We start from the raw sequence: 24,047 nt of genomic DNA on the forward strand, positions 1-24,047 counted from the left end.
AATTCGACGTGTCTCCGTCTTATCTGGCAACCAAGTCTCAACCCACTCGTCCAACACAGCTTTGCATATCAGCTGATTCAACTGTAGCACCAGATAAGCTTTCAGTGAGGCAGTAAACACACTGGGGCCATTTAATTCTTCAAAATAATTAGTGTGCATCACTTTATTGGTGAAAAACATTATAGAAAACATTCGACTACAAAATCATCCATTCATTCCTCATCCATCTCCCACATGCATTTATTCAACCAGTGCAAATATTTGTTCATCTAATAACAATACTGTTCTCGCAACATTCAGTCGAGGGTTTCACACGATTTCTTTTTCCAGTTTTTGGTCCTGGTAAACTGAGAGGTGAGATGTCTCCTTTTTCCTCCTCCCTATAATTAGTATGTACAGCAGGATCAGTTACTGTGCTCTCCTTGGAATGGAGGGCAGAGGCAGGAAGGGACACTGACAAGCAGCACAGAGATGGGAAAAGCAGGGAGGGAGAGAGAGACGAGGAAGAGGAGGTTGAATCGGATCGCTGACAGTGCAATTAGTCTTTTGCAGGGTTCGTCGAGGTCACCGGCGGTCCTGACAACGTGTCTGGGTTGCAAAACATCAGCTGCAATGACCACAGAATATAGGCAGCAACTAAAGGAAGCGTTGAGGAAGTGGTGTATTTGGAAAGGAAATCTGACTTCAGTCGGGTGAACAAAAAAAACCAGGTAGAAACTATAACTAAAAAAAAAGAACATACAGATACTGGAGTTGCTTGGCAGCAGCACTGTGCATGTCGTAACATTTCACAAACATGTCACTACATCCCATCTTCCTCCATTTCTCACACATTAAAACCTTTTCTAAAATTGGACCTGCCTTTGCACATTATGAACCATCGTGTCACACTGAAATGTTCTCCGCCTCCCACATGCGCTCCGGCCTCCTCATGACAGTCGTGTCCACAGGGCGACAACGTGACCCTCACAGCTCCTGTTTGGGATTTGATTTGCCGGGCTTGTCCATGCCGAAAAAGGAGGACGGGAGGCCGCGGACGTCCCGCTCTCTCTTCACAAAGGCGGAGAAGGAGGAGACGCAGTTGCCGACGAAGTGGTCGGCTCGGCCCAAAATGTACAGGTCCATTTGGGCCGAGTCTGGTTGGAGACTCACCACTTTGACCTGCAGGAGGAACAGTGAGACGCACAAATCAACAACTGGTAAACATGAAAGGCAGGATTCAGCTCTTGTTGGCGGCAACTAAGTCAACAAGTTTGCTAATTCTGACAAAACCTGTTTGACAAATGTCACATTTACAGACAGTTAAAGGTTAACTAAGCTGCTAACTAACTAAGCTTACACTTAAGGTCAGACATGCCAGAAACAAGAGAGTCAGAACATGCATTAGAGAGGCTTTAAAAACCCACCTTGCCCTTAAAGAGCTTTTCAATATCCCGACTGTGGGAGTCGGAGTCCGTGGCGATGTAGACGGAGCGGGCGGAGGTCTTCTTCACCCACATTTTGACGGCCCGGCGGATCTCCGCCAGGTCCGGAAGGCACATGTTGGTGGTGAGGGGAAGGGCCGCCTGGCGGTTGTAGCCGACGCACTGAGGGGAGGCCATGAAGTGCGGCCCGGCGTCGCCGCTCTTCAGCAGTTTGCAGGCGTTTTGCTGTAAAAGGTTTGAAAAGATTCAGAAGTGAGAAGCAACACGGAGCCGACGGTCGAGGGGCAAACGTCACGCAAACATCCAGCACGGTTCTGAACTGTGAACCACGACTTGGATGTTTTTGTTAACAATCAATTCAATGAAAAGAACCGACTGTGAATGTATCCTCCTAACAAGTGTCATGTTTAATGTCTGATTCCTTCTCCGAGCTCCTCACACATCAGTGAGTCACAGCGCTGAACTGGCTGACACGTCTATTTACTACCAGGAACAAACACACCGTCGTTTACTTTGAGTCAATCCCACATACTTGGTAATGCTGCTGGTAATACTTCTACTACGACAGCACTAAATATGGATTCTTCCTCCGCTGAAAATAGTCCTCAACTAAATGCATAATTTCCTATTTTCTTTATAATGTTGTAAAGTTGTGTTGTGAGGACTTTAATATGTCGAGTGCCTTGAAATAACCCGTGTGGTGATTTGGAGATAAATAAATAAAATTGGATTGGATTGAGTATTTATATCTTTATGGAGCTGAGAGCCTCAGAAATATGAAAGAGGGAGTAACACTGTTGGTTTTGGTCTTTTTTAAGAAGATCAAAACGGTTTCTTTTACCTTTTTTTTTTTTTTTAACCATTTTCTACTCCATCAGTCTTTAAAAAGCTTTGAGGCGTGTTGTGGTTAACTGTCCTGCTGGGAAACAAATGATGGTCCCACTAAGCTCAAACTAAAGGGGATCAATGTCTCCTGAGTGGGTAACACACATGTCGATACCACGCGTTCATCTTCTCTGAGTCTCAGAGACACTAAGAGTAAATATCTCACATTTGGACTCATCAGACCAAAGCCCAGATTTCCTCGGGTGTAATGTCCACTCCCGGTGCTACTCGGTCGGAGCAGGTCTTTTGAAGTTCTTTCATTTTTCTGGACTGACTGAGCTTCATGAATTTAAGAGTTGATGGACAGTTGTTTCTCTTTGGGTAGTTGAGTGATTCTTGCCATATTATGAATTACTAGAGTAGTCGACTAGGGCAGTTTTCTGTGCCAACACTACCGACACACAAAACAAGTGATGATCGCGAACACATTGACAAGAAAACCTTGAATTAACTCAAATGTTGACTGAAAACCTTCTGGGTGGTACCCTCATGAAGCTCGTTAACATATTACCAACAGTGTGTAAATCTGTTTGTCTATGTTTTGTTCTACAACATAGAAAAATATTATACATTTTAATTTTTTTTTTAAAAGTGTGTGTGTGTGTGTGTGTGTGTGTGTGTGTGTGTGTGTGTGTGTGTGTGTGTGTGTGTGTCCAAACTTTTGCCTGGTACTGTACCTTTAAGTAGGCACTGAAACCACTGACAGAACACACCTCAAATTAGATTATTACAAAACTGGCAGATTGAACGTTCTGAATATTCTAAGAGAATTGATGTATTCTTCACATTACAGGCTTCTATACACATTATAAAGGCGTTTTTCACAGCAGACCGACTGACATGCTGCCGAGAAGCTCCTCCTGTACACCTCACATGGTGGTAAGTCATGACAGTGTGACAGTCAGCTGGCAAATACAAAACCAGAACGGTGAAACTGATGCAGCTCAACAGAATGGCATTATATATTTGGATCCGAAACCAATCATTTCCTCACGTTTAGTAATATTATGTTTGGTAAAATGCTGGTATGAAACTGGGTGAACTGAGCAATGGATCAGTGAAATCGTGAAATCTGACGTCCGTGATGTCTTCAGACCCCCGACGTGTCCGAGCTGGTGACCTCACCCAGTCGATGCCGATCCTCAGGTGAAGGCCGACGTACGGCCGGGTCAGCAGGGTAGCGATGTGCTCCTCTCCCTCCTTCACCATCTTGTCGGACCACATCACGTAGCGCTGCAGGCCCACGTGCTCCTCGATCACCGGGAACTGGGCCGGAGCGCCGGGCAGCGCCAGGACGGGGTGCTCCGAGGGAGGGAACCTGTGCAAAGAGCAGAAGAACCCGCCTGTTAACCAGACACACTGTTGTCATGGAAACACATGGAGAAGAAAAAAAAAAACGTGGCAGTTTCAATGGTTTATGTCAACTTTGATTGACATAAAAGAGTTTTCCACTCTACATTATCCCTCTCAGAAAATATCACGGTATCATGGTATACACAATCTCACTATTATTATTATTATTATTATTATTATTATTATCAGTTACAATCAGCCTTCAAGAAAATTTTAGTATTTTTTTTGGTTGAACAAACTTTTTCCTATAGTTAAAATTACAGAAATAAATCCTTTGATTTGAAGCATGTGTAAAACGTTTCCCTGTTGGAAATTAATAAATAAATAACATGCATTCATTTAAAAGCAGGATTTTACTGCTATAGTTGGTTGAGGTGGAGCATTTTTAACTATTTTGTATCCAACTGAAACTAATTATTATTTTCATTATGGATTAATCTCCTGATTATTTTCTCCATTCAGTGATTTATACTATTTCACTAGCAGTAACGAGCAGTATAAATGGTATGATAACCATAATTTGAACACCACTGTACACTGCGATCTGTGATACTGCTGCGACCCGAGTCTACAGCACCGTGAGGTTCCTCAAACATGGACTCACTTCTTCATCCACTGAGGTTGGTGGTAGGCACTGAATGAAATCCCACCAAATAAGATCGACTGGTCAAACTCCACACCGACGTGGTCCCAGAACGGACCGAACGGGTTCCCGTCCTGAAAATAAATCAGAACCAGACGTGCTTGACGGAACAAAACAGGAACAACAGCTTCATAGTTCTACAACTCAGGGTTGGCGGTCTACGGCCCACCAGGGGGCAGCATTTCCCCCTCAACCCTTTAAACTTACAGTTTACCATCATTCATAGAGAAAGTCTGAAAATCAGGTTTAGTCCACTCAGATTGTCCTCCATCGGACTCTGACCTTCATGGGGCAGGATTTCTTGTCCGCACTGCGGTGGGCAGCCGTCTCAAAGCAGTAGGCGTTCCTCTGGCCTGAGGGCCAGTTTTCAGGAGCCAGCTTCTCCATGAAGGCCTCCAGACTGACCACGCGGTGGTAGGAAGACAAGGCCTCCAGCTGGAAGAACTCGCTGTAGGGAACATGGACCTGAACAGGACAGACAAAGAACATTTCAGTTGAAAGGACAACAGAATGTATAATGGCTGCGTTGTGTTTGGGTTGACCGAGTTCAGGGCATCTGACGGCCTATTTCTTGTTTTGTAAATGCAAGACAGAATGTCAGGATGATGTTTTCGGGACGAAGCACAGATTCAAGAAGGGTGTGCTAAAAACAAATAAAAAGGACAATGTTTGAGTGTGGAAACAGTTGGATGCTGCCGTTTAGCACGTTGTCATTTATTTTATATGCGTTACGCAGCACTCCGTCTTCTGTTTGAGTGGAATGATTTGTATTTTGAAAAGCTTGTTATTTTGTTTTATTCGATTTGATATGGACATCACAGCAGCATTAGAATCATAAATTTGGTTGCTGGTGAAACCTGCAGGACATTTGAGCTTGTCGCACCTCCGCAGGACGCAGCTGCTGATTTTATTCTGGAAACTACGAGGTCAACTATACCTAGATTGAATAATTAACGTGAAATACATACACACTAATCAGAGGTCAAAACACTGCTAAATTTAGCTGAATTATAAAAGTCAGTAGAGGCTTATATTGGTGCACTCACAGTGGCGTACTTACATTGGTGTACGGGGGGGTGTGGTGGCGGTATACGATCCAGGGAGGGACCGCCAGGGTTCGGTTCAACATCTTTGCGAAGGCCAGAGATCCCAGGAAGTGGTCTGCCTGGTTTCCAAAGCGACCTGAACAATAACACACTCTCGTTTTCAACAGCAAACTTTGTGCTGCTTCTTTCAATTTAGTGGCAGTACGGGAGTGTAACAACATGACTTTATATGACAAATGATATCCTGGATATTAAACCTATTAGAATCAGGCCATGTTAAGCTGTGATTGTTTGTATCCTGTGTTCGGTGCCGTTCTTGATTTTGTACTCTTTACTGAGCTTCCTGCAGGCTGCCAGCTCGGGTTTAACAGTTTCTTTGGAGTTACAAGCCTCACATTTATCTGATTCTGTCTTTTTCATGTTATACGGAGAGACAGCGAGGGCGCTGCTGGTCATATAGTAATGATAATAAACTTTATTTGGATAGCACCTTTCATTCAAAATGCTTTACATGCAGTGTTTCACATAAAAACAGATATAAAGGGACATTTAAAAATATGGAAAAGAAATTATATACATGAAAAAAATAACATCTTCTAAACGCCAAAAACGTCTATTACTTTGACAGATGTTTTTAATTTCATGGTAATCTTTGTCCTCAGAGATGTTCCAGATTTCATCATGTGATGTCATCACTTTATGAGGAGTTTGTGATTTTTCTTCTGATTTCCCAAAAGTCCGTTTTATTGTTATACGTGATAACACACGATAAGAAAACGGAAGTTAGAGGGACGTAAGTTTACGTTAGTCACGAAATGACTTTTTGAAGCTTCCAGCAGGTCAACAGTTTGGGAGTCCCGTCAGACAGCTGTCAGACATGGCCGGTTGGTCTCCGACGTCAAGACTTCAGATGCAGTCTGCTGGTTTTAAATCACCACGTCTGAACTCAGTAAAAACACGAGTGGCGTCAAACAAGTTCCCATTCAGGAGAACTCTCCACTTCTGAATGACTCTACTTTTCTCTTTCTTTTCCCATCCAGCAGAATTTAAAGGTGTCGCCAACAGAGAGTGAGTTACCCATGCACGGGCAGTACAACACGTAGCCGCTCTCATCCCACGTCGGGTCTCCGGCAGAGGTCCGGCACGTCTGGAGGAGAAGCGATGAAAGGAAACACGACAGCGTCAACGCGTGAGCTGCTTGTTGTTTCACCGCCATTGTGGTTCATCTCATATCCCACAATGCACCGGGCTTTGAGTCTTCTTCATTTTGGTTTTAGTGAAGGATTTAAACTACACTCAAAGGGGAGTTTGCTGCCACCTACTGTCCGGGAGGAAGTACAGCTTTTAGTTGGAGACTGGATTTTCAGCTTTTGACATGTAACAGATTACAGATTACTCGTTACCACGTTAAAAAAAAATAAAAATAAATAATATAACTATTTTAATTACTTCATTTAAGTCATGTAACTTGTTACATTTAATGACTTTTTTTCATATTACATATAAGCCTTTTAATGCAAAGAATATTTGAATATAACTCGTTTGTAATCACCAACGTTTTGAATAGTAACCATAGTTTATAAACCTCCAAAAATATCAACAATCAATTAATGGAATAAATAATGAATGGCAACAAAAACACATTGACAGACAGCTCCAAATTAAAATTACCACAAGCTTTTAGATAAACAGTTGCCTTCATACATGACTCCGTCACTCAATTATGCCGAGCTTATTGAGAAAATAGACATCTGAATAATATATGACTATTAATAACAATGATCATTAATAATCCTACAGTTTAGGAATGCAGTTAAACTTTGTTTTACATAACAATACAAACATTCTTAATCTGGTCCCCAAAGACACATGTGATCATGGACAATATTATGATCTGAGAGTATCACATAGGTTATTTTGTGATTTTTTTTTTTTTCATCAGAGTGGATGAAGCGTGAAAAGTTTTCATCTAAATTGAGACGTGAACTGTTTAAAATTTGACACGATTCTTTGAAAATGAGAATTTGAGAAACACACAAACAAGTTTTTTTTTCCTTCAATGAAGTGTTAATGTATTTTCTGCCACTGGACAGAAGAAAAGTGACACTAACTTTCTGGTTCTATTCCAGATAACTATAAGGCGAGAATTTAATTAAAGCACCGAAACACGTTGTCTTTAAAAAGCAGACAGCAAATCCAGAAACACAGAAGATCACAAAATAAAAAAGGTTTCAAGTTTTAGCGAAACTGTATAATATAAGTAATGAAACCTTAATTTTATGCGTTTTGTTTGCGGATTATTAATAGTTTTTAGAACGGGAAAACAAACTTAGTTCCTATGTTGAAGAAACTGATCTTTATATTCTGTAAAACAGGAAAAAGAGTGTAAATGGGACTAAAAGGCACATCTGGAATGCATCTCTGCAGAAATACGTCATTCAAAACTGAAATTAAATAATTCATATTTGAATTTCTTTTCTTTATCTTGATTAATTGCATTGAAAATATGAATCAGAATGATTTAAAACTTTTATTTGTTTGGAAGTAAATTTCCAATAAACTTGAAAGTGAGTGTAATATTATGAAACTGAAGTCATTTGCTTTGTAAATTTGATACTCAGGTTAAATTGTTTTCAATTCCTTTTTACTGCTCTTTTCCCCAAAAAAGTTACATGTGTAGTATTGTTATGGTAAGGTAAGACGTCTAAATGTCCTGCTCTGGTCTTAACAACATTTTTACCCAATTTGTTGTCTAAAAAATGTGTCAACGTCACACAAACATTGGTTCTAACAAACATTTAACGTGATGCCACAGGAACATTTACTAGAAACGTTGAACTCCTTAAAAAGTAATTATACTGGATTCCACCATGTTGCAGACAGCTTTAAAGTTTCGAGGAAAATCAGAGAATCAAAAATACAACCAGTGATTCAGTGAAAATATCAATGCTGTTTTCTCATCCTCAGAAGATGATCGTACAAAGTTCACAATGAAAACAAAAAAAGTGGCCTCAGACTTTAAATCAGATGGAGCCAATCAGCGCTGTGGCCAACGATAACGGCCGAGACGCTCCCACAGATCTATCATTACATGTTCGTCATTAGATGTTCACATGTGTGCTCAACGTGCCCCAAACCAGCATGGCAACACGTGTTCGGGTGCGGTCTCCAACCTTTGCTTCTCCCATTCAGATGTGGGGATCCTCTGCTAGCCTGCCTTGTTTGACTGAATCAACTGATAATTGCTTAAATATGCCACATTGAAGAGATCACCATCCTCTGCTGAAAGGCTGAGCGACACTGCTGATGATCTGCAGACAATTCGCCGAGGACAACTGAATGTGTGCAAGTCAATGGTGATACTATTATTATGATTTAACAGGCAGCGTGACCAAAACATCCCCCAAAAAAAGACTAAAGAGTATTTTTTTCTTTTAATTCAGACCAAAGTTCATGACTCTTTTTTTTTTTTTTTTTTTTTTTTTGGCCAATTCTTCACAATCAGGAGTCCAAGCTTTAAGTCGGGCTTTTTGCTTTGAAGGATAATTAATCCCTCTGCATCCTCCAGCTCAGCCAAGCCAGTCTAACGTATTCTCTCTTTGTACTCAATCACTCTCGTTTTTCTTTTCTCTGATGCTCGACAGCTGGCTGCTCTTTCCCTCTTTTCCTGTCGTTCTGTCTGTGTCTGCTCCTCCCCCATCCCCTGAACACACACTGTTTTTCATTGTTAGAGATGACAGCGATGATAACAATGCAAAGAACCACAACTCACAGCCGGAGTATGAGAAAGAAGACAGAAAGAGAGAGAGAAGGAGGCTTCCTTCAGGTGAACTAACGGCAGAGACCACAACAACCAAATGAGGCGTATTTCTTATGTAATATCTCTCTGGCTCAGTGTCCAAACTTTTAACAATTTCATTTCCCTTTTTGAACCTTTGAGTGAATCACACTTTACTTTGTGAGGCTGCAGAGGAACAAGTTTGCCATTCATAACATCCACACATTCATATATGTCACTCACGTTTCCCCATTTCTCGGTTTGAACCTCTGTCTTATGGTGCAGAGCAGCAGGCTCTCAGTCTGCCTGTGGCCTTTCACAAGAAGGAAATAAGGTAGTCAACCTCAAAACAACCCGCCTCCTGGTGACCTTTCTGCGTTGCTACTGACAACCCAGCTTTCAGTTCAGCTGAAGGCTGTGACTCGCTTGGTGTGGTGTCACTTCACATTTAGCTGCAGAAACCTCATATGTTCACAGACAGTTAATGTTAAATTCACCAAATGGATTTGTGCACTTGAAACAAAAGGAAGGCCAGTAAAGTCCTTTATTCTTAAAATAGTAGAACATTTAATATGAAGTCATTTCAACTTGACAGATTTCTGCTCAAAACATTTGTTTAGTTTCAGATTTCAAACTAACAGAACTTTATTGACTAAATCGTTCTAGTGTTAGTTTTCCTGTCTTATTGATCAAATCTAACAGAAATAACAACAAAGTAACAGAACTCATTGTGATAGTGGAGATTTCTTCTGATGAAGAGGTATAAAGAAGACATGTCTAACAAAACCCTTTTGATAAAAAGCCTGTTTTTAGTTGCCTCGGTTTTCAGCAGGATCCTCCATATGCAGCAGCTTACCTTCATAAAAATAAAACTAATAAATCTAACAGTAGTCGAGTAATAAAACACATTTCAGCTCTGGAGATTTACGTAGATCTAGATATGCCGAGATAAAAAGCCATAATGAACAAACCTCTGTTGACAAAAGGCCCATCTTTAGTTTTTCTCAGTATCTCAGATGCATTTTAGTGACTTAGATAAAACTGACAGGATCATTTAAAACTGACTTCACCAAAAAAGTAACATTTTGATCGTGAAAACTTATGAACCTCTGAAGGAGTTTGTTATTTCAAGTCCAAATATTTGTTCAAAACTGTTTTTACAACTGTAGTTTTAGAGGTGTTAAAAAAAATACTCCAAACTAACAAAAGTCATAATTTAAATAGTAAAGATCTGTTCTTTAAAGATTTATTTTAATTTCCTCTCAGATTAGATCCCGTTAAAAGTAACTCATTCTGGTTATGAAGATTTATTTCGATTTAGAAGTGGTAAGACAACGAACCAAAACGAACAAAACTTTGTTTTTAGTTTCAGTTTTTCTCCCCCACTGGCAGCAGGTTTATAATGATAAAGATGAAATCAAATGTAAGAACTAATTTCAGCTCTGACGGTTTATACTTGCATTAGGAGCGCTCACGAAAAGTGGAAGAGCAAACAAAACTCTTAACAAAATGCCTTTTTATTGTTATTAAGTGGCATATTTGTGCATTATTGGGTGAATTAAAAGAAAACCAAACCTAACATAAAAGTAACAAAATTCATTTCCACTACCAAGATTTAATTAGATTTAGATGTTCTTAAGACAAAGAGCCAAAACTAACAAAACTCTGTTGACAAAATGTTCATTTTAGTTTAGTTTGTTTCTCTCAGCCAGGATCCCATCTGGAAGTGGCATCAGTTTAGACTTTATCTACCAGAAGAGGAGATTTATTTTGATTTAGAGATGTTGAGAAAACTAGACAAAATTGATAAAAGATAAAAGAAAAAGAATGCATGTTTCTAACTTCAGTTTGGTGGCACTGTGCTCTTTGGAGGGGAAAAAAAAGTTTAACAAAAGAAGAAATTAAATTCGTTACAACTCAAAATTCAATTTAGATGAAAAGAGCCAAAACAAGTTTCCCTTCACAAAATGTAACCTTGTGCATTATGTTTATTCTGATGGTGGTTTCAGTGATGATACAAAGGGAATCCAACATAAATGTAACAAACTCTCACGATTTAGATTTGTACAGATTAACTTTAACATTTAAAGGAGGCCCAAAATATTTACAAAATGTATTTCCGCTCTAAAGATTTATTAAATTTTAAATATGGAACAACAAATATCAACAACTAACAAAATTAGAATTACGTTTTTCCTCTCTGGATCCCTTGAGGACAGTTTGTGGCATGTTTCAGTGACCGATATATAAAAACTTAATCCAACATGAAAGTAATGAAAAATAGAACTCATTTTGGTTGTGAAGATTTATTTAGTTGTAAAGGTGCTAAAAAACTAACAAAACTCTGGGTAAAATCCCTCTTTTTAGTTTTCCCATCAGCTACCTCGTGATATGACGCAGATAAAACCAGAATCTAGATTCAGACTCGTTAAGAAAAGTGTCCAAAATAAACAGAACCATGTTGACAAGAATCCTGTTTTTATTTTTAGGTTTCCTCTCAGCTGTTGTGTGTGTCTCGTGACGTGGCGGTGGAGCTGCTCCACCCGTCCACCTTATCAACCTGCTGCAGGCCGCTCACGTGGGCTGTCTCTGACCCGATATCCCGCCCCCCCACCCCCACTCCCGCATCACGGAAAAGACTTCCCCACCTTTAACTCTGTGTTACCCAGAAATTATCACCTACCAGCTGCTCGGTGGTGATGTCACAAGCACAGGATGTGATTGTGAGCTATCTCACAGCCCGACACCACCATGACCAGCAGATATGTTGTGTAACGTTTGCGTTTGAGCTTTAATCAAGCACTGAGATGCAGATCTGTGTGTTCATGGCTCAAATACGTCCACGTCTTGCCCCCCAATAAAAAGAGAAAAGAGAAATTCTTGTGCCTTTTCAGCCCATGACCCAAACAGGACACATTTAGTCTCACCCTGAGACCCAGGCTCATTAAAACACACAACCTATATAATTAACCAAACGCCAGCCTGAGCGAGACTGAGCGAGAAAGTCCTGCCCAGCGTGTCCCCAGCAGGCGTCCCCGCAGCTGGACGGGACAACGGTGCGTCTCTCGCTCCTTCTGTGAGGTTTCCCCTCCATCCTTTTTAAGCTGTTTATTGCCCATCTCCGCTAATGTAAACCGCCCATCTGCTTTAAACAAAACACATAAAAACACACGCAGTCATTTCCCACCGCGCCAAAACCAAGAAAAAGAAGGAACTGCTGGGTATTCTGGTGGCGAGGAAATCCACTCCAGATGTGAACAAATTGTCCCTCTTACTAATTGCTATTGTGTTGACTTGATGCTGATTTTGGATCTCTTATGTTGGTGTGGATGGGGAGGAGAGTCTTTGTCAGACTAAGTGTGTGTGTGTGTGTGTGTGTGTGTGTGTGTGTGTGTGTGTGTGTGTGTGTGTGTGTGTGTGTGTGTGTGTGTGTTCACATGGATGTTGTGTCGAGATGAAGCCGGTGGTGGTAAAATAAGGTAAATGGGGATGAGACTGCAGGACCAGTTGGAGATGTGACTACTGTTATCCAGCCGCCATAAACAGACACATGTTTCTGCTCAGTGTCTGATGAAGGCTTTATTTGAGAGAGCCCGTCGCTTTCTTCTGTCCCGTCATCCGAACTTCTGAAAGGCCGGCTTCCCCGCCGCTAACAATGCATCTAATCAGGGCTGATTAGGTGTGTGGTGGGCAGAGACATCCAGGGGAGTGTCTGCTGCTGCTGCTGCTGCTGCTGCTGCTGCTGTGGCAGCTTCTTCTGATGGTCTGGAGAGATGAGAGAGACACACAGAGAGGAATCAGAAGGAAGTCACCATGTGGCATTTCATAAAACAATTAAAAATCACTCCGCTGCTCCAAATAACAGACCAACATGCAACAACTGCAATCAACCTGACTGCGGTCGCAGCAACCGCACTGCAGTCGAAATAAACAAACAACGGCATAATGAGAGAAGTCTCCCTCGTTATGGTGGGAAATCACTTCACCTCATCCATCTTCTGGTTCTCTGTCGTCTATTCTGGTCCAGTTTGTTTTAAAGAATCCTTACAGGAAAAGCTGGAGGAGAAAAACAGCCAACACAACAACAGCGGACCCAAAATCTGGCCTTCAAAAAGGAGGAAATACATACAAAACTGAGGTATAACCTCTGGTTATACATATTATTTCATGCAAATGCATGAGCAAAAAAAAGATACGTAAACTACTTAAGACAATTAAATAGCTGAAGTCATAGAAAGACAGATAACAGGTAAAGTCACAAGTCAGCTAATTAAACAGTTAAAGTCATAGAAAGTCAGCAGCCTCATGACTCAGTGTTATTTCAAGTGGAACTTAGTTTGAAAAGATAACTATGGATCGCCTCAGCAACAACCAAATCAAGATTTAGTCACTCATTTTCTCATCTGTAAATGAAAAATATCCATTTTGATGAAGTGGCATTATGATTCAACAGTTTTTTTTCCACATATAAAACAGAGGCAGCAGTTCGTGATGGAAAAGAAGAAAAAGAAGAATACAAACTAGCTGTAACTCTGGTGAAAGAGTTGTGAAAGGAGCTGCAGGTTTGCAGATCTCAGTAGCTGCCATCTCGTTTTTTAACTCTATTTTAGATGTTTAGATGTCAACGTTTTTGTGCTTTGTGTGAATACGAGCAGCCGTGGGACAGGTGACACATTGAATGTGGATTGTTTTCTTAAGTTGGTCTCTCTGAACTGTCTGTGAAGACACGGACAGAGAGCAGCAGAGAGCTGCTGTCACTGTTCACTAGTTTTATGATAACAGTTTAAGTAAAAAAGGCCAGAACGCCTCCAGTAGATTGTCCAGGCTGAAGTCTTTAAACCCGGTGTACTTCCCCGCTTCATCACACGCTGCCTTTTTTGGCAGAACAGGTAGAAAAAGTGAGGATATTCTAATAAAACTGTTTTTGTTGTTTTGTTTTTTTTACATCCCTTCATGGTATTATCAGAGATAATTTGAATGGCACTTCATATCAGAACTGTGCAGGTTGCAGGGAAACTGTGTGAGCTGACTGATTCAGTGATGTTTTATTTGATCTTATATGACATCAAATCTTACTTGAATCTTCTCCATGATGGAGCCTTCATTTCTTTATTTTGACATTCTGAAAATGTCTTTATTTCTTCCAAATGAAATAACCAGTTGTCTTTGTTTTTACATGATTTTAAAATTGTTGTATGTGTTTAAACATATTTAATTTTCACAGATGAAAGGATTAAAAAAAACCTGAATTAACAATAATTATGTGTAATATGTGTATAAACGATTATTTCAGAAGATACCGCAATGAAATAATTTCATCAGTCTGTCTATGTAAAGTTTTATAGTTTGGATGTTACTTATCTAAATTGTTGAAAACAGAATCATCCTGAAATCATTTGAATATTTTAAGACCATTATTTAAGAAGAACTTTTTTAAGTTGAATGTTTCATTCTTAACAGTTAAGTTTATTTGATTTAATAATACATTCTAACCTTAGGAATGAACTACACTTGTACAAGTCTGGCTTTTAGGAAACTCCACTTTTTTTTTTTTAATTTTTTTTTTAAATTAAAGGCATTTCTGATATATTTGTAAGCAAACAATTAATCTTGTGGGCGAAAACCTGCTTAAATTGGTTATTTTTTTTCTATCTGTTAAATGTTAAAAAAAAAAAAAAAAAAAAAAAAAAATCACTTTCCATTCGGGTTGCTTTCAAAAACAAATGTTTGCTTGAACTCAAGAACTTGCTTGACTTTTTAAAGTGAAAATTGAAATCTAAACAACATCCCTGTAACATCTCCAGCTCTCGACTAAAAGAAGTTGTTTTTCAGTCCGGTTTCCTCCCGGTTGTTTTGGATTTTAAACGGAACTACGACTCCAACAACAAAAGTCCGACCGCGGTGGATCCGAATAATACCTGCAGCTTTTAGTCTTCTGCCGTCACACTTTCATCTGTTCTGCTCTCATCTCCTCTGACAAACAGAGAAAAGCCTAACGACATCATTGGCCCTTTCAGCCCTCTCTGCAACAGGTAAAGCCTATTGTGGTTTCCCACATTTCCCCCCACCCCCCCGAACAACAGGCATTTTCTGCCCCGCCTGTATTGAACACGCCAAAAGGCTTTTGGTGCTTTCAAGGTCGGTCGGAAATGTGGCGATTAATTGGAGGCGAGTGATTGTCAAAGAAAATATGCAAACATATAAGTTCCGTATGATGCCGTGGTAATTTTTTTTTTAAAATTATTGTAGTGGTAAGCTGGCAGCTCAGACAGTAATTTTCATTTATGTCTTTGTAGCAACCAAATTAAAACAGCAAGCACAGAGACTGTAGCATAAAGTAGCCGATAGGTTTGATCACGTTTCGAGTTGTTTATTAAACGTTAATAATGGAGATAGTCTCTTAGTTTTTATTAAGATAGTGTCGTGAAACAGACAAACACAATATAGGCTAAATATGTATAAATATAAAATATGAGCAGCACGTGAAGGCAGCATTATTGAAGACTCTGGCTCCCCCACCCCCCTCACTCTCTCTGTCTCCCTCTGCACAAACACATTCACCCTGCGGCCACGGTGCCGGGGCTGCTGGAAGCCCGTGGAGGGGCTGGGAAGAGGTTCTGGGGGGTGGTTAGGGTGATGAGGAAACGAGTTGATGTGCCCTGGAAGTAATTCTTTCACCCCTCCCCCCCCTTCCCAAAAAAACACAGGCTTACAAGGTGGGAGAGAGGAACCGGGACCACCACCACTGGCAGCCTTTAACACGTGGGGAGCCGGACGAGCAGCCACATGCCTGCTGATGGGCTGCGAGTTTACCTCCTGCATGTTGGCACTTATTGGAACTTTAGTATTAAATAGTAATACTTCGTTAAAATAACGTATTGATATTCGGACTGTTCTTTTTTATTTTGAATTCTCATTTTTAATGATTATTTTTATCCATATAATTTGTCAAGTTTAATGTGCACGTGCAAACTTCTGTCCCAAGTAAATGTAAGAAAACCTCATTATTCAAGTCAATTCTAGTGACGATAGAAGAAAATGATGAGATATTTTCCGTTCTTACAAAGTCTATAAAGTTGTACGATATTATGCAATTTCATTCAAAACAGGCTGTTGACAGCTGTAAAGAAATAGATACATCTAATTAAATATCAGGAGGATGTATTGTTTAGTAGCTGTTATGGGATTAAACAGTGGAAGAAGAGGAAATGTTTTTTTTTCTCCACTTTTTGGTTTCAGAGGCAAAGTATAACCGCACAAATAATAAATAAACAAAAACAAACAAAACAGATAGAAATAGTCCAATTTTAGCTACACAAGTGCTTTCAATTAAAGAAATAATTTTTAGCAAGCCCCAAATGTATTGAATAACATTATATTTTTCAAAGACTTTCATGTTTAAAACTTTGGGTTGCATGCTAGGTACTAAAATATATATAAAAAACATTTGAATGTTAATTTGTATGTTAATTTCGTTGCAAGCAATATTATATTAATATTTTTTTTATAAATATGAGTAGCTTATATGTCCACGAAATAAATGTGCAACGTGTGGAAGCTGAACTGCAGGTGTATTAAATGAACCCAGTACTGGTGACTGGGAGGACTGGCTGCAGGCTGCTGAAAAAACAGTAAGCTGTCGCTGGTTACTAAAAAAAAAAAAAAAAAAAAAAAAAAAAAAAAAGTTTGTGAAAGTGGCCTGACGTCACACTCCCACAATGCTTACCGCCCCATAACTCCGCTGCAGCCTGAGGAGAGCCAGACGCACTCTCAGGCCCCGAATATAGAAAAATTATTGGGAAAATTCGGAAAAAATAATAAAAGGACAGATCGAGGGGAGAAAAGAGCGGGGAGCGGTGGAGTGGGCTCTCCCACGGCGGGGTTCTGGTCCGGTCCGGGATGGAAGGCTACCGGGGATCCATGTGAAATTGACTAATGCGGTGCTGGAAACTTTTTGGTGAGTAAACTGCTCGCTTTTTTTTTTTTTCTGTAAGACCTCATAATGTGGCTGCACGTCCTCATGTGTGCATGTGTGGCTTTCAAACAACTTTTACGAGCTTTATATCAACTCGCAGCCGCCGCTGAGTGACACATCGACGTGCGCGACACTTGAATTGTTATGAATGTGTTGTTACCGTCGCGCGATCGGGTTTTTGCGTAATTATGCTTATTTTTCTGTGGCAGCGTGGAGGCAGCCTGGCTATTTAATTTTAATTACAGCGATCGCCTCCTCTGCCTGCGCTGTGTTTTGTTTTGCTCGATAAATATGTTGCGAACGCGAACGCGTGAAGTTGTTCCACTCGGTGCACTTTGTCCAGCGGCTCCTCGCTGTTGACGTTTGATGTTCTTTGCAAGTTTTCTGGTGAGTTTTTGAGCAATTTCCGAATAGCTATCTAGTGTGGCATGCCGCTGCAGAGGAGAGGAGAGGCAGATAGAGGGGACGTCTCACGGTGTGTCGGTCTGCTGCAGGAGGAAAAGTTTGCTGAAAAGTTGATGAAATGTGGACGCAGTTCTCTCCTCCACTCTTTCATTTGGGAGTTTTAGTGGGCGATATTGAAACCTCGGAGCCGCTGTTGTTGAGTCGGCCCCATCCACCAGGTTGTCACTGCTCGGATGTTTTCGTGTGTCTGTAGAGAGTGTGTGCTTTTTCCTTGCAAGCGGGTAAATAACAACCAAGACCCCACCAACCAAAGGGGGGGGGGGGAGTCACAATGGGGGGGTTCAGTTTATGCACTTGTGACTGATAGCTGACTTTGGCTGCAGGATTGTTGTCGGAGGAAAAAAATAACTGCTACCTAATAGTCCGCAGAAGACAACAAACATCAAAATCCTCCTGATATTTTTTCACCGCGCTGTTTGGGTGCTTTCCGTCTGTCATGTTTCATATTGTTGCATCACAAGACTCCTGTCCTGTGTTTTCCTGCCGAGTATTTAGTGTGAACTCAGAGTGAACTTGAGGATATTTAAGGTGTTTTCAGCTATAAGCAGACATCCTGTGATTGTACAGGGAAACACACACATCTCTCCTGGGGAGTTCCACTATAACACTGCATATAACTGTTATTTTCATTAGCTATTAATCTGAAATTAAATTTATTAATTGATTGATGTTGGTCATAAAAGTGAAAAATACCTGTTTAGACCAACAACTCCAAGATTATTGATCACAAAGTCGTCAAACTTGACAACCCGAAGGACTCCAAACTTTGAATTGATTCTCAAAATAGTTGCAGACCGACTTTCTGTCCGTTGACTGATTTGTTAAAAGACTATTTTTTACTTCCGATCCACTTGTAACGCCCTGATAGGTTTGTCAGCTACTTGTCACCCCTTTAACGTGAATTTGAGGAGATACTGTAAATGTGTGAGGTATTAAGTAAACAGAACTGCGTTTCCAAACACACTCTGTGCTGCCATAAAGATTTTGTGTAGTTTATTGTGTAGAAAAATGCTGTCAGTCTTTAAGTGGTAAACAAATCTTAACTTGATGCAGTTATAGTAAAGCTGCAAGCGTGAAGAAACACGTACACAAGTCGTCACGACCACAACAAGCTGAACTCAGATCAGTACATTCTGCTGAAGAGACTCTGGACGGGCTTTTCCCTCCACTTCACCCCCGCAGGTCAGAGTCAAGCGTGCACCATCAAGGCCTCCGGCTACATAATAAGGAAATGGAAGTGAGTTTTGTCACGAGACAATGGCTTTGTTGCTGCCAGTCGCCGTGCAAGTCGAGACCCATGTGTTGATGTTTGCTGCTCTCTCACTACAACCTCCCAGCCGGCGGTGGTTCCGCCCCGCGGGCCTATGGCAGGTTTCATTTCCCAAAACACTGAGTGAGGTAGTTGTTGAGGTGTTGTTGTTTTTTTTGACGGTGTCACTGACATCAACGGTGAAGGAAAATGTCGGGAAAAATACCATTAAATAAATATTTGACCCCAAAAACCAAAACAATCTGTATATTATTGGTGTTTTCTTGATGTTTTCAAAGTTATTCACAGAATTCAAATGACAAAGAGTCGTTCCTCCTACTCTGTGAACTCTGGATGATTTGTGTTTTTCTGGTGCTCCAGCATTCCTCGCTGCTCCGCTCTCCAAAATATTCTGCGCCGGGGTCCGTCGAGCCAGCTTCTTCTCATTAACGTCCATGCATTGCCTTCCATTACTTCCATGCCCCTGTGGTCGGGAGGCAGCACGTTTCATGTTTGCCTTTGTGATTGAGCGAGTGTGTGTTTGCCGGGGAGAGCTCACACACATGCCTGTTTGTGAGAGTGTGTGTGTGTGTGTGTGAGAGAGAGAGAGAAAGCTGTTTTTGAGTTGGAGGGAGGTCTTCTCCTCTGAAAATCCCCCACAATTCCTTGCACCTCTGCGGGCAGCGGTGGTAGCGGCAGCGACGGTGGCGGCGGCAGCAACAGCAGGCTGATTTCCATGAGAAAAGAGCATCAGTTGGGTTAATGGGAGGGACAGCCCTCTGAGGGGACAAATGGTAGTTAATAACCAGGGAAGAATCGGAAAAGCTCTGATCCCTTTCTTTGTACTTCTTCACCTTCTTGAGGCAGCGATGGGACGGGGTGGGGTGGGGTGGGGAGATGGGGGTGAGGGAACGAGGGACGCCGGGTTCACAGGATGGATGTTGTTCGCTGCAAGAAGAAGATTGTACTATTTGTTATTTTCTGAGGACAGCGGTGAGCCGGGAGCCTGAGAACTGAATATGTGTGTGCGTATGCGAGCGGGGGCAGTTTTGCGTATTTGTACTTTTTTGTATACTCACATGTACGTTGGCGTGTTTACATGCATGCGTGTTGGGTGTCATGGGACGAGCAGGGGACAGGATCTATTTATTTGTGATATGTGAGGTTTCACACAGTAGCTGCTGGTCACTCAGGTCACCGAGCGAGAGAGAGAGAGAGAGAGAGAGAGAGAGAGAGAAGGCTGAATGTCGAGTGTGGAAAGAAAAGGAGAGCTTGAAAGAAGTTATGAATACGGAGATATAGTTATAAATACGGAGATATAGAAAGAAAGAAGGAATAAGAAACAAAGAGGTAAAAGATTAAACCCGCAGCTCAGATTGGGGCTCTAATATTGAGTGATAATGTACTGAAACTAATATTCGTTATCAAAAACTAGCTTTAGTTAAGATTTCTTCCCCACGTACAACGACAGTATGCTGAAGTAGTATTTGGTAGACGTACTGCAGTAAACGTCAGTCAGAATCACAATCAAAATTCCTTTTCTGTCGCTGCACAGAACGGAATTAAAAAAAAAACAGTCCAAAAATATGCAACACAAGAAGAACAGAAAACTTGTGTTGGATTGTTTTTCAATTTCGTTGTACAATTACAATAAAACTACTTGAGCATATTATCACAATATGTAGTGATATGTCAAAGCAGATGTCAAGTTCTTGACGGGGTTTACTGCTTTTACACATATTTCTGCCAGTTTTACACTCTGTTATATTCAGGAAAAGTTCTTCGATAACTTTTTATTAAATATGTTGGAAACTTGGAGTCTTTTATGAAAGGAATATGATAAAAAAATGGATCCAGTCCTGTCATACCCAGCTGTATTCCGTCATATTCATTTATTTCAAGGCATTTAAAACAGCTGTATAAATACAGGGTGTTTATTTGCACTAAATTCTGTCAGTTTAGACTGTGAAAGGCAAAAAATGTAACTTTTCAAAAACAGAAACATTCTTTCTTTAAAAAAGAAAATCGATTTCACGAGTTATAAAACATATTTTTGCACATCGTACTTTAGCTGTTGCACAGCTACTTGTTCTGGTTGATCAGAAGCTAATGTCTTGAGTTAATATCAGACGTACAGTGCTGTCAGAGCACACCAGAATGATGCTGCTTCACTTTGTAATCCAAGTGGACAATAAAATGTACACAGTTCTCTTGATCCGCTCCCATTTGCCTGTTAAAGTTACTGCGTAAGACTGTTAATACAAACTCCACACTTGCTGTATCTGTTTCAGATTAAAAGCCATCGAGGGTTTCATTGGACAGAAACCCCTCCGCTCATGGCGGCTAATATTAGGTTAACAAGGTTAACAAACTTTACAGATATTGCTTTGTAGCCACAGACTCTCTATATATACATGGACGTAGCTTTGGGGTCTGAAAAGTGACACAAAGTGCTATAAAGTGCAATACCACCGAGGGCCACGTGGGGCTGTCTCTACAACACATTCAGCTTCTCTGATGAAACACAAAAATCAATCCATTTTTTTTAAACATGTCATTATTGTCTGAAAAAAGGCGTCGTGACCTCTCGGGCCGTCAGTCACATCGAGTCAGATCCACTACTTTACGCTGGGTGATGAAAAGTTGCTGCTGCTTAACTGAAATTAATAAATACGTTTACTGACGACTTGAAGTTTTTAGCATCATCACAGAATTGCACGTTTTTTGTAGTTATAATCAGATGTGGCTAGAAGCTTATGGTAGTCGATACTAGCTAACGTTAGAAAGCTTTAGGTATGTTTAACTATATTGACCTGAGTCGTTTTTTGGGGGTTTCATGATTATTTAGTTTGACAGATCATTTGTAACCATGGAAACGGTACTGTGACCAAACTGTCACTTATTGACTCCGCTTTATTTGCGATGCATTTTTAAGTTTACTGCCCGTCTATAATTGACGCTAATGGCCACAGTTTTCAGCAAAAGTTTTAAGTTTGTAAACTTTGAAATTCGATCCCTGTTCTGAACAGTAAAATATACTTATGATATGAAACATTAAATGAACAGGGTTTTCTACTTGGGATAAAACCTGCTGGGTGCAAAAACACGCTCCAAACATCACTCTCTACCTTCTTTCTAATAAATACAGCACTATATACATTTACAACATTTAGCTGGCAGCCGTGACAGAGAGAAGAATGATGCTTTGCTGTGTTATGCACTGATTGAAAACAGACATACGAATGTGCAGCGCAACATACACACACACACACACACACACACACACACGCACACACACACACACACACACACGCACACACACACGCACGCACGCACACACACACACACACACACACACACGCACACACACACACACACACACACAAGCACACACACGCACACACACACACACACACACACACACACACACACACGCACGCACGCGCACACGCACACGCACACACACACACACACACTCTCGCGTACACACAGATATTTACAAGGCTAATTAAAGTAAAAAAGAACCTTCACTTTTTTTTTTTCATTTTTATTATGCATAGGCACAAAGTTAATAACACAAGGAACACATGCTCTCATTTACTCACACTGTTGCAGCAGCGTTTTGGACCGGCGAGCATTCTGACGGGTCGTGCAGTATGCCGGTCAGAAATAGTAAGAGGATGCTAGATGCTTGAACCACATACTGCCACTTTTCCTTGTGGATCTTTTTCTAGGAAGAGCGGGGCAGCTGTGGCTTTTCAGAACCTAGATCCATCCATCAACCAGCAGCCATGGTTTACACCACACACACACACACACACACACACACACACACACACACACACACACACACACACACACACACACACACACACACACACACACACAACCTTCCCCTCCTCCTTTCTCCATTTCCATGTATCATCGTTTCTTTCTCTTTTCTTTCTCTTTTCTTCTCTTTTCTTCCTCTCCTTTTTCCCTCTCCGTCCATCTCCCCCTCTCTTGTTTTGCCCTTCATCCATCCTTCTCCCTCCCCAGACTGAGTTTACAGCCCCCGGGCCACTTCCGCCAGGCTGTCTGCAACAGATTTATTAATAGGCTTTTCTCTCTGCAGTAAACACAGCGTTGGTTTAGGGGGTCGTCTCTCAGACACTGATAGACTTGTACTTAACCGTCGGCACTGACCGACTCGGGGAATAGAGGAAGGTCTGTTGGTTTCAAAGATGATCCGCTGCAGATTAGAGGGACTGCTGGAAATAAACACGAGTAGGAAACAGAGGTGATTTGCAGTCAAGGAGCAAAACAGAGCTACAGATTTGTTTTTGTTTTTATGGCATTTAGATTTCCCAGGTGGAGTTCGGTGATGTGAGAGGGCAGGGAGGATACCACGTCTGAGTCGGCAGATTTTATTACATGTGTTGTAAACATGTAGCGCACACCTCAGCCTGCTGAGCTACACGTCACCAAATGACAACAACAGATGGAGTTTGCCAACTTGTCACGGATAGATGTTGGATGCTGGGTTCTGTCCTAGAGCGGCAGCGTTGTAGTGACTGTCCCGGGACACCAGATGGTCGGTCTCCCGCCGGTGAGCGGTCCAGAGACGAGCCCAGTGAGGGAGGTGTCAAACTTCAGGAGTTTGACTGGAGGTGCAGCTGTTTGTGTTCAGTGCGGACTTGTTGTCCACGAGGTCTCAGGTTCTGGGCTGGCTTATGTGGGAATTTTTGGGTTTCTCTGTATAATGTTGTAAAGTTCTGCTGTAAAGACATTTTTAATGTGTTAAGTGCCATGAAATAACCTGTGTTGTGATTTGGTGACAAAAAAATAAAACTGAATTGAATAGAAAGTAACTCTTTTCTCCGAGTTGATCTTTTAACTCTTTTCCGGAGTTAAACCTGAACTCGTTGGGAGTTAAAACAATGAATCCCATGAAGAGTAAAATTCAGCTTTTACCTTGAGTTGTTTTAATCTGAAGTCTGTCACAGTATCATCAATCAACACTTAAAAGTATACTCTATTTGACACTCATGGAGTCATAATTTCATAACATGATGGAGGTTTCCTATAGAAATTTATATATTTAGAGATTTATATCATGTTCCTACCTTGTTCACTTATGGTTTTGAATCATAACCAAATTTAATATGTCATTATGTCTTCATTAAAAAGTTCCAAAGTTTTAACAAAAGTAAATATAATTTTTGCCCGTCACTTAGATTTTTATTTAGT

The 24,047-nt window shown here is 40.9% G+C and overlaps 2 protein-coding genes across 7 annotated transcripts in view; one reads left to right on the forward strand and one right to left on the reverse strand.

Annotated features, from left to right (window-relative positions):
* Positions 1-146: 146 nt before the first annotated feature.
* On the reverse strand, positions 147-9,441 carry pofut1 (protein O-fucosyltransferase 1). 3 transcript variants are annotated; one of them, XM_069169223.1, is made up of 7 exons: positions 9,373-9,441; positions 5,366-5,487; positions 4,588-4,770; positions 4,267-4,379; positions 3,435-3,627; positions 1,407-1,649; positions 147-1,161 (listed from the first exon to the last, which is right to left on the reverse strand). In XM_069169223.1, exons 1-7 carry the CDS (start codon positions 9,380-9,382, stop codon positions 967-969), a joined length of 1,059 nt encoding a protein of 352 aa, XP_069025324.1. In that variant the 5' UTR covers positions 9,383-9,441; the 3' UTR covers positions 147-966. The 3 variants fall into 3 exon arrangements, with proteins under 3 accessions (XP_069025324.1, XP_069025322.1, XP_069025323.1); XM_069169221.1 differs by lacking the exon at positions 9,373-9,441 and adding an exon at positions 6,429-6,569; XM_069169222.1 differs by lacking the exon at positions 9,373-9,441 and adding an exon at positions 5,972-6,508.
* Positions 9,442-16,863: 7,422 nt separating this feature from the next.
* Positions 16,864-24,047, forward strand: part of plagl2 (pleiomorphic adenoma gene-like 2) — a 52,198-nt gene continuing 45,014 nt past the window's right edge. For all 4 annotated transcript variants that reach the window (XR_011179230.1, XM_069169165.1, XM_069169167.1 and 1 more), the window contains exon 1: positions 16,864-17,086. The gene's annotated coding sequence lies outside the window, so the exon portion shown is untranslated. The remainder of the gene's footprint in view (positions 17,087-24,047) is intronic.

The sequence above is a fragment of the Embiotoca jacksoni genome, unplaced genomic scaffold (genome assembly GCF_022577435.1).
Source record: "Embiotoca jacksoni isolate LCO1_2020_lvr unplaced genomic scaffold, fEmbJac1.0.p SCAF_43, whole genome shotgun sequence".
In the NCBI taxonomy this organism is placed as follows: Eukaryota; Metazoa; Chordata; class Actinopteri; family Embiotocidae; genus Embiotoca; species Embiotoca jacksoni.

Bases quoted from the DNA above. Each gene is read 5' to 3' on its own strand.
- pofut1 (XM_069169221.1), bottom strand. From the start codon at position 6,567: ATGGCGGTGAAACAACAAGCAGCTCACGCGTTGACGCTGTCGTGTTTC. The intron at 3,628-4,266 runs GTGAGTCCATGT...CTCTTTGCACAG, and splicing joins CAACCTCAGTGGATGAAGAA to GTTCCCTCCCTCGGAGCACC. The intron at 1,162-1,406 runs GTGGGTTTTTAA...TTCCTCCTGCAG, and splicing joins AAAAGCTCTTTAAGGGCAAG to GTCAAAGTGGTGAGTCTCCA.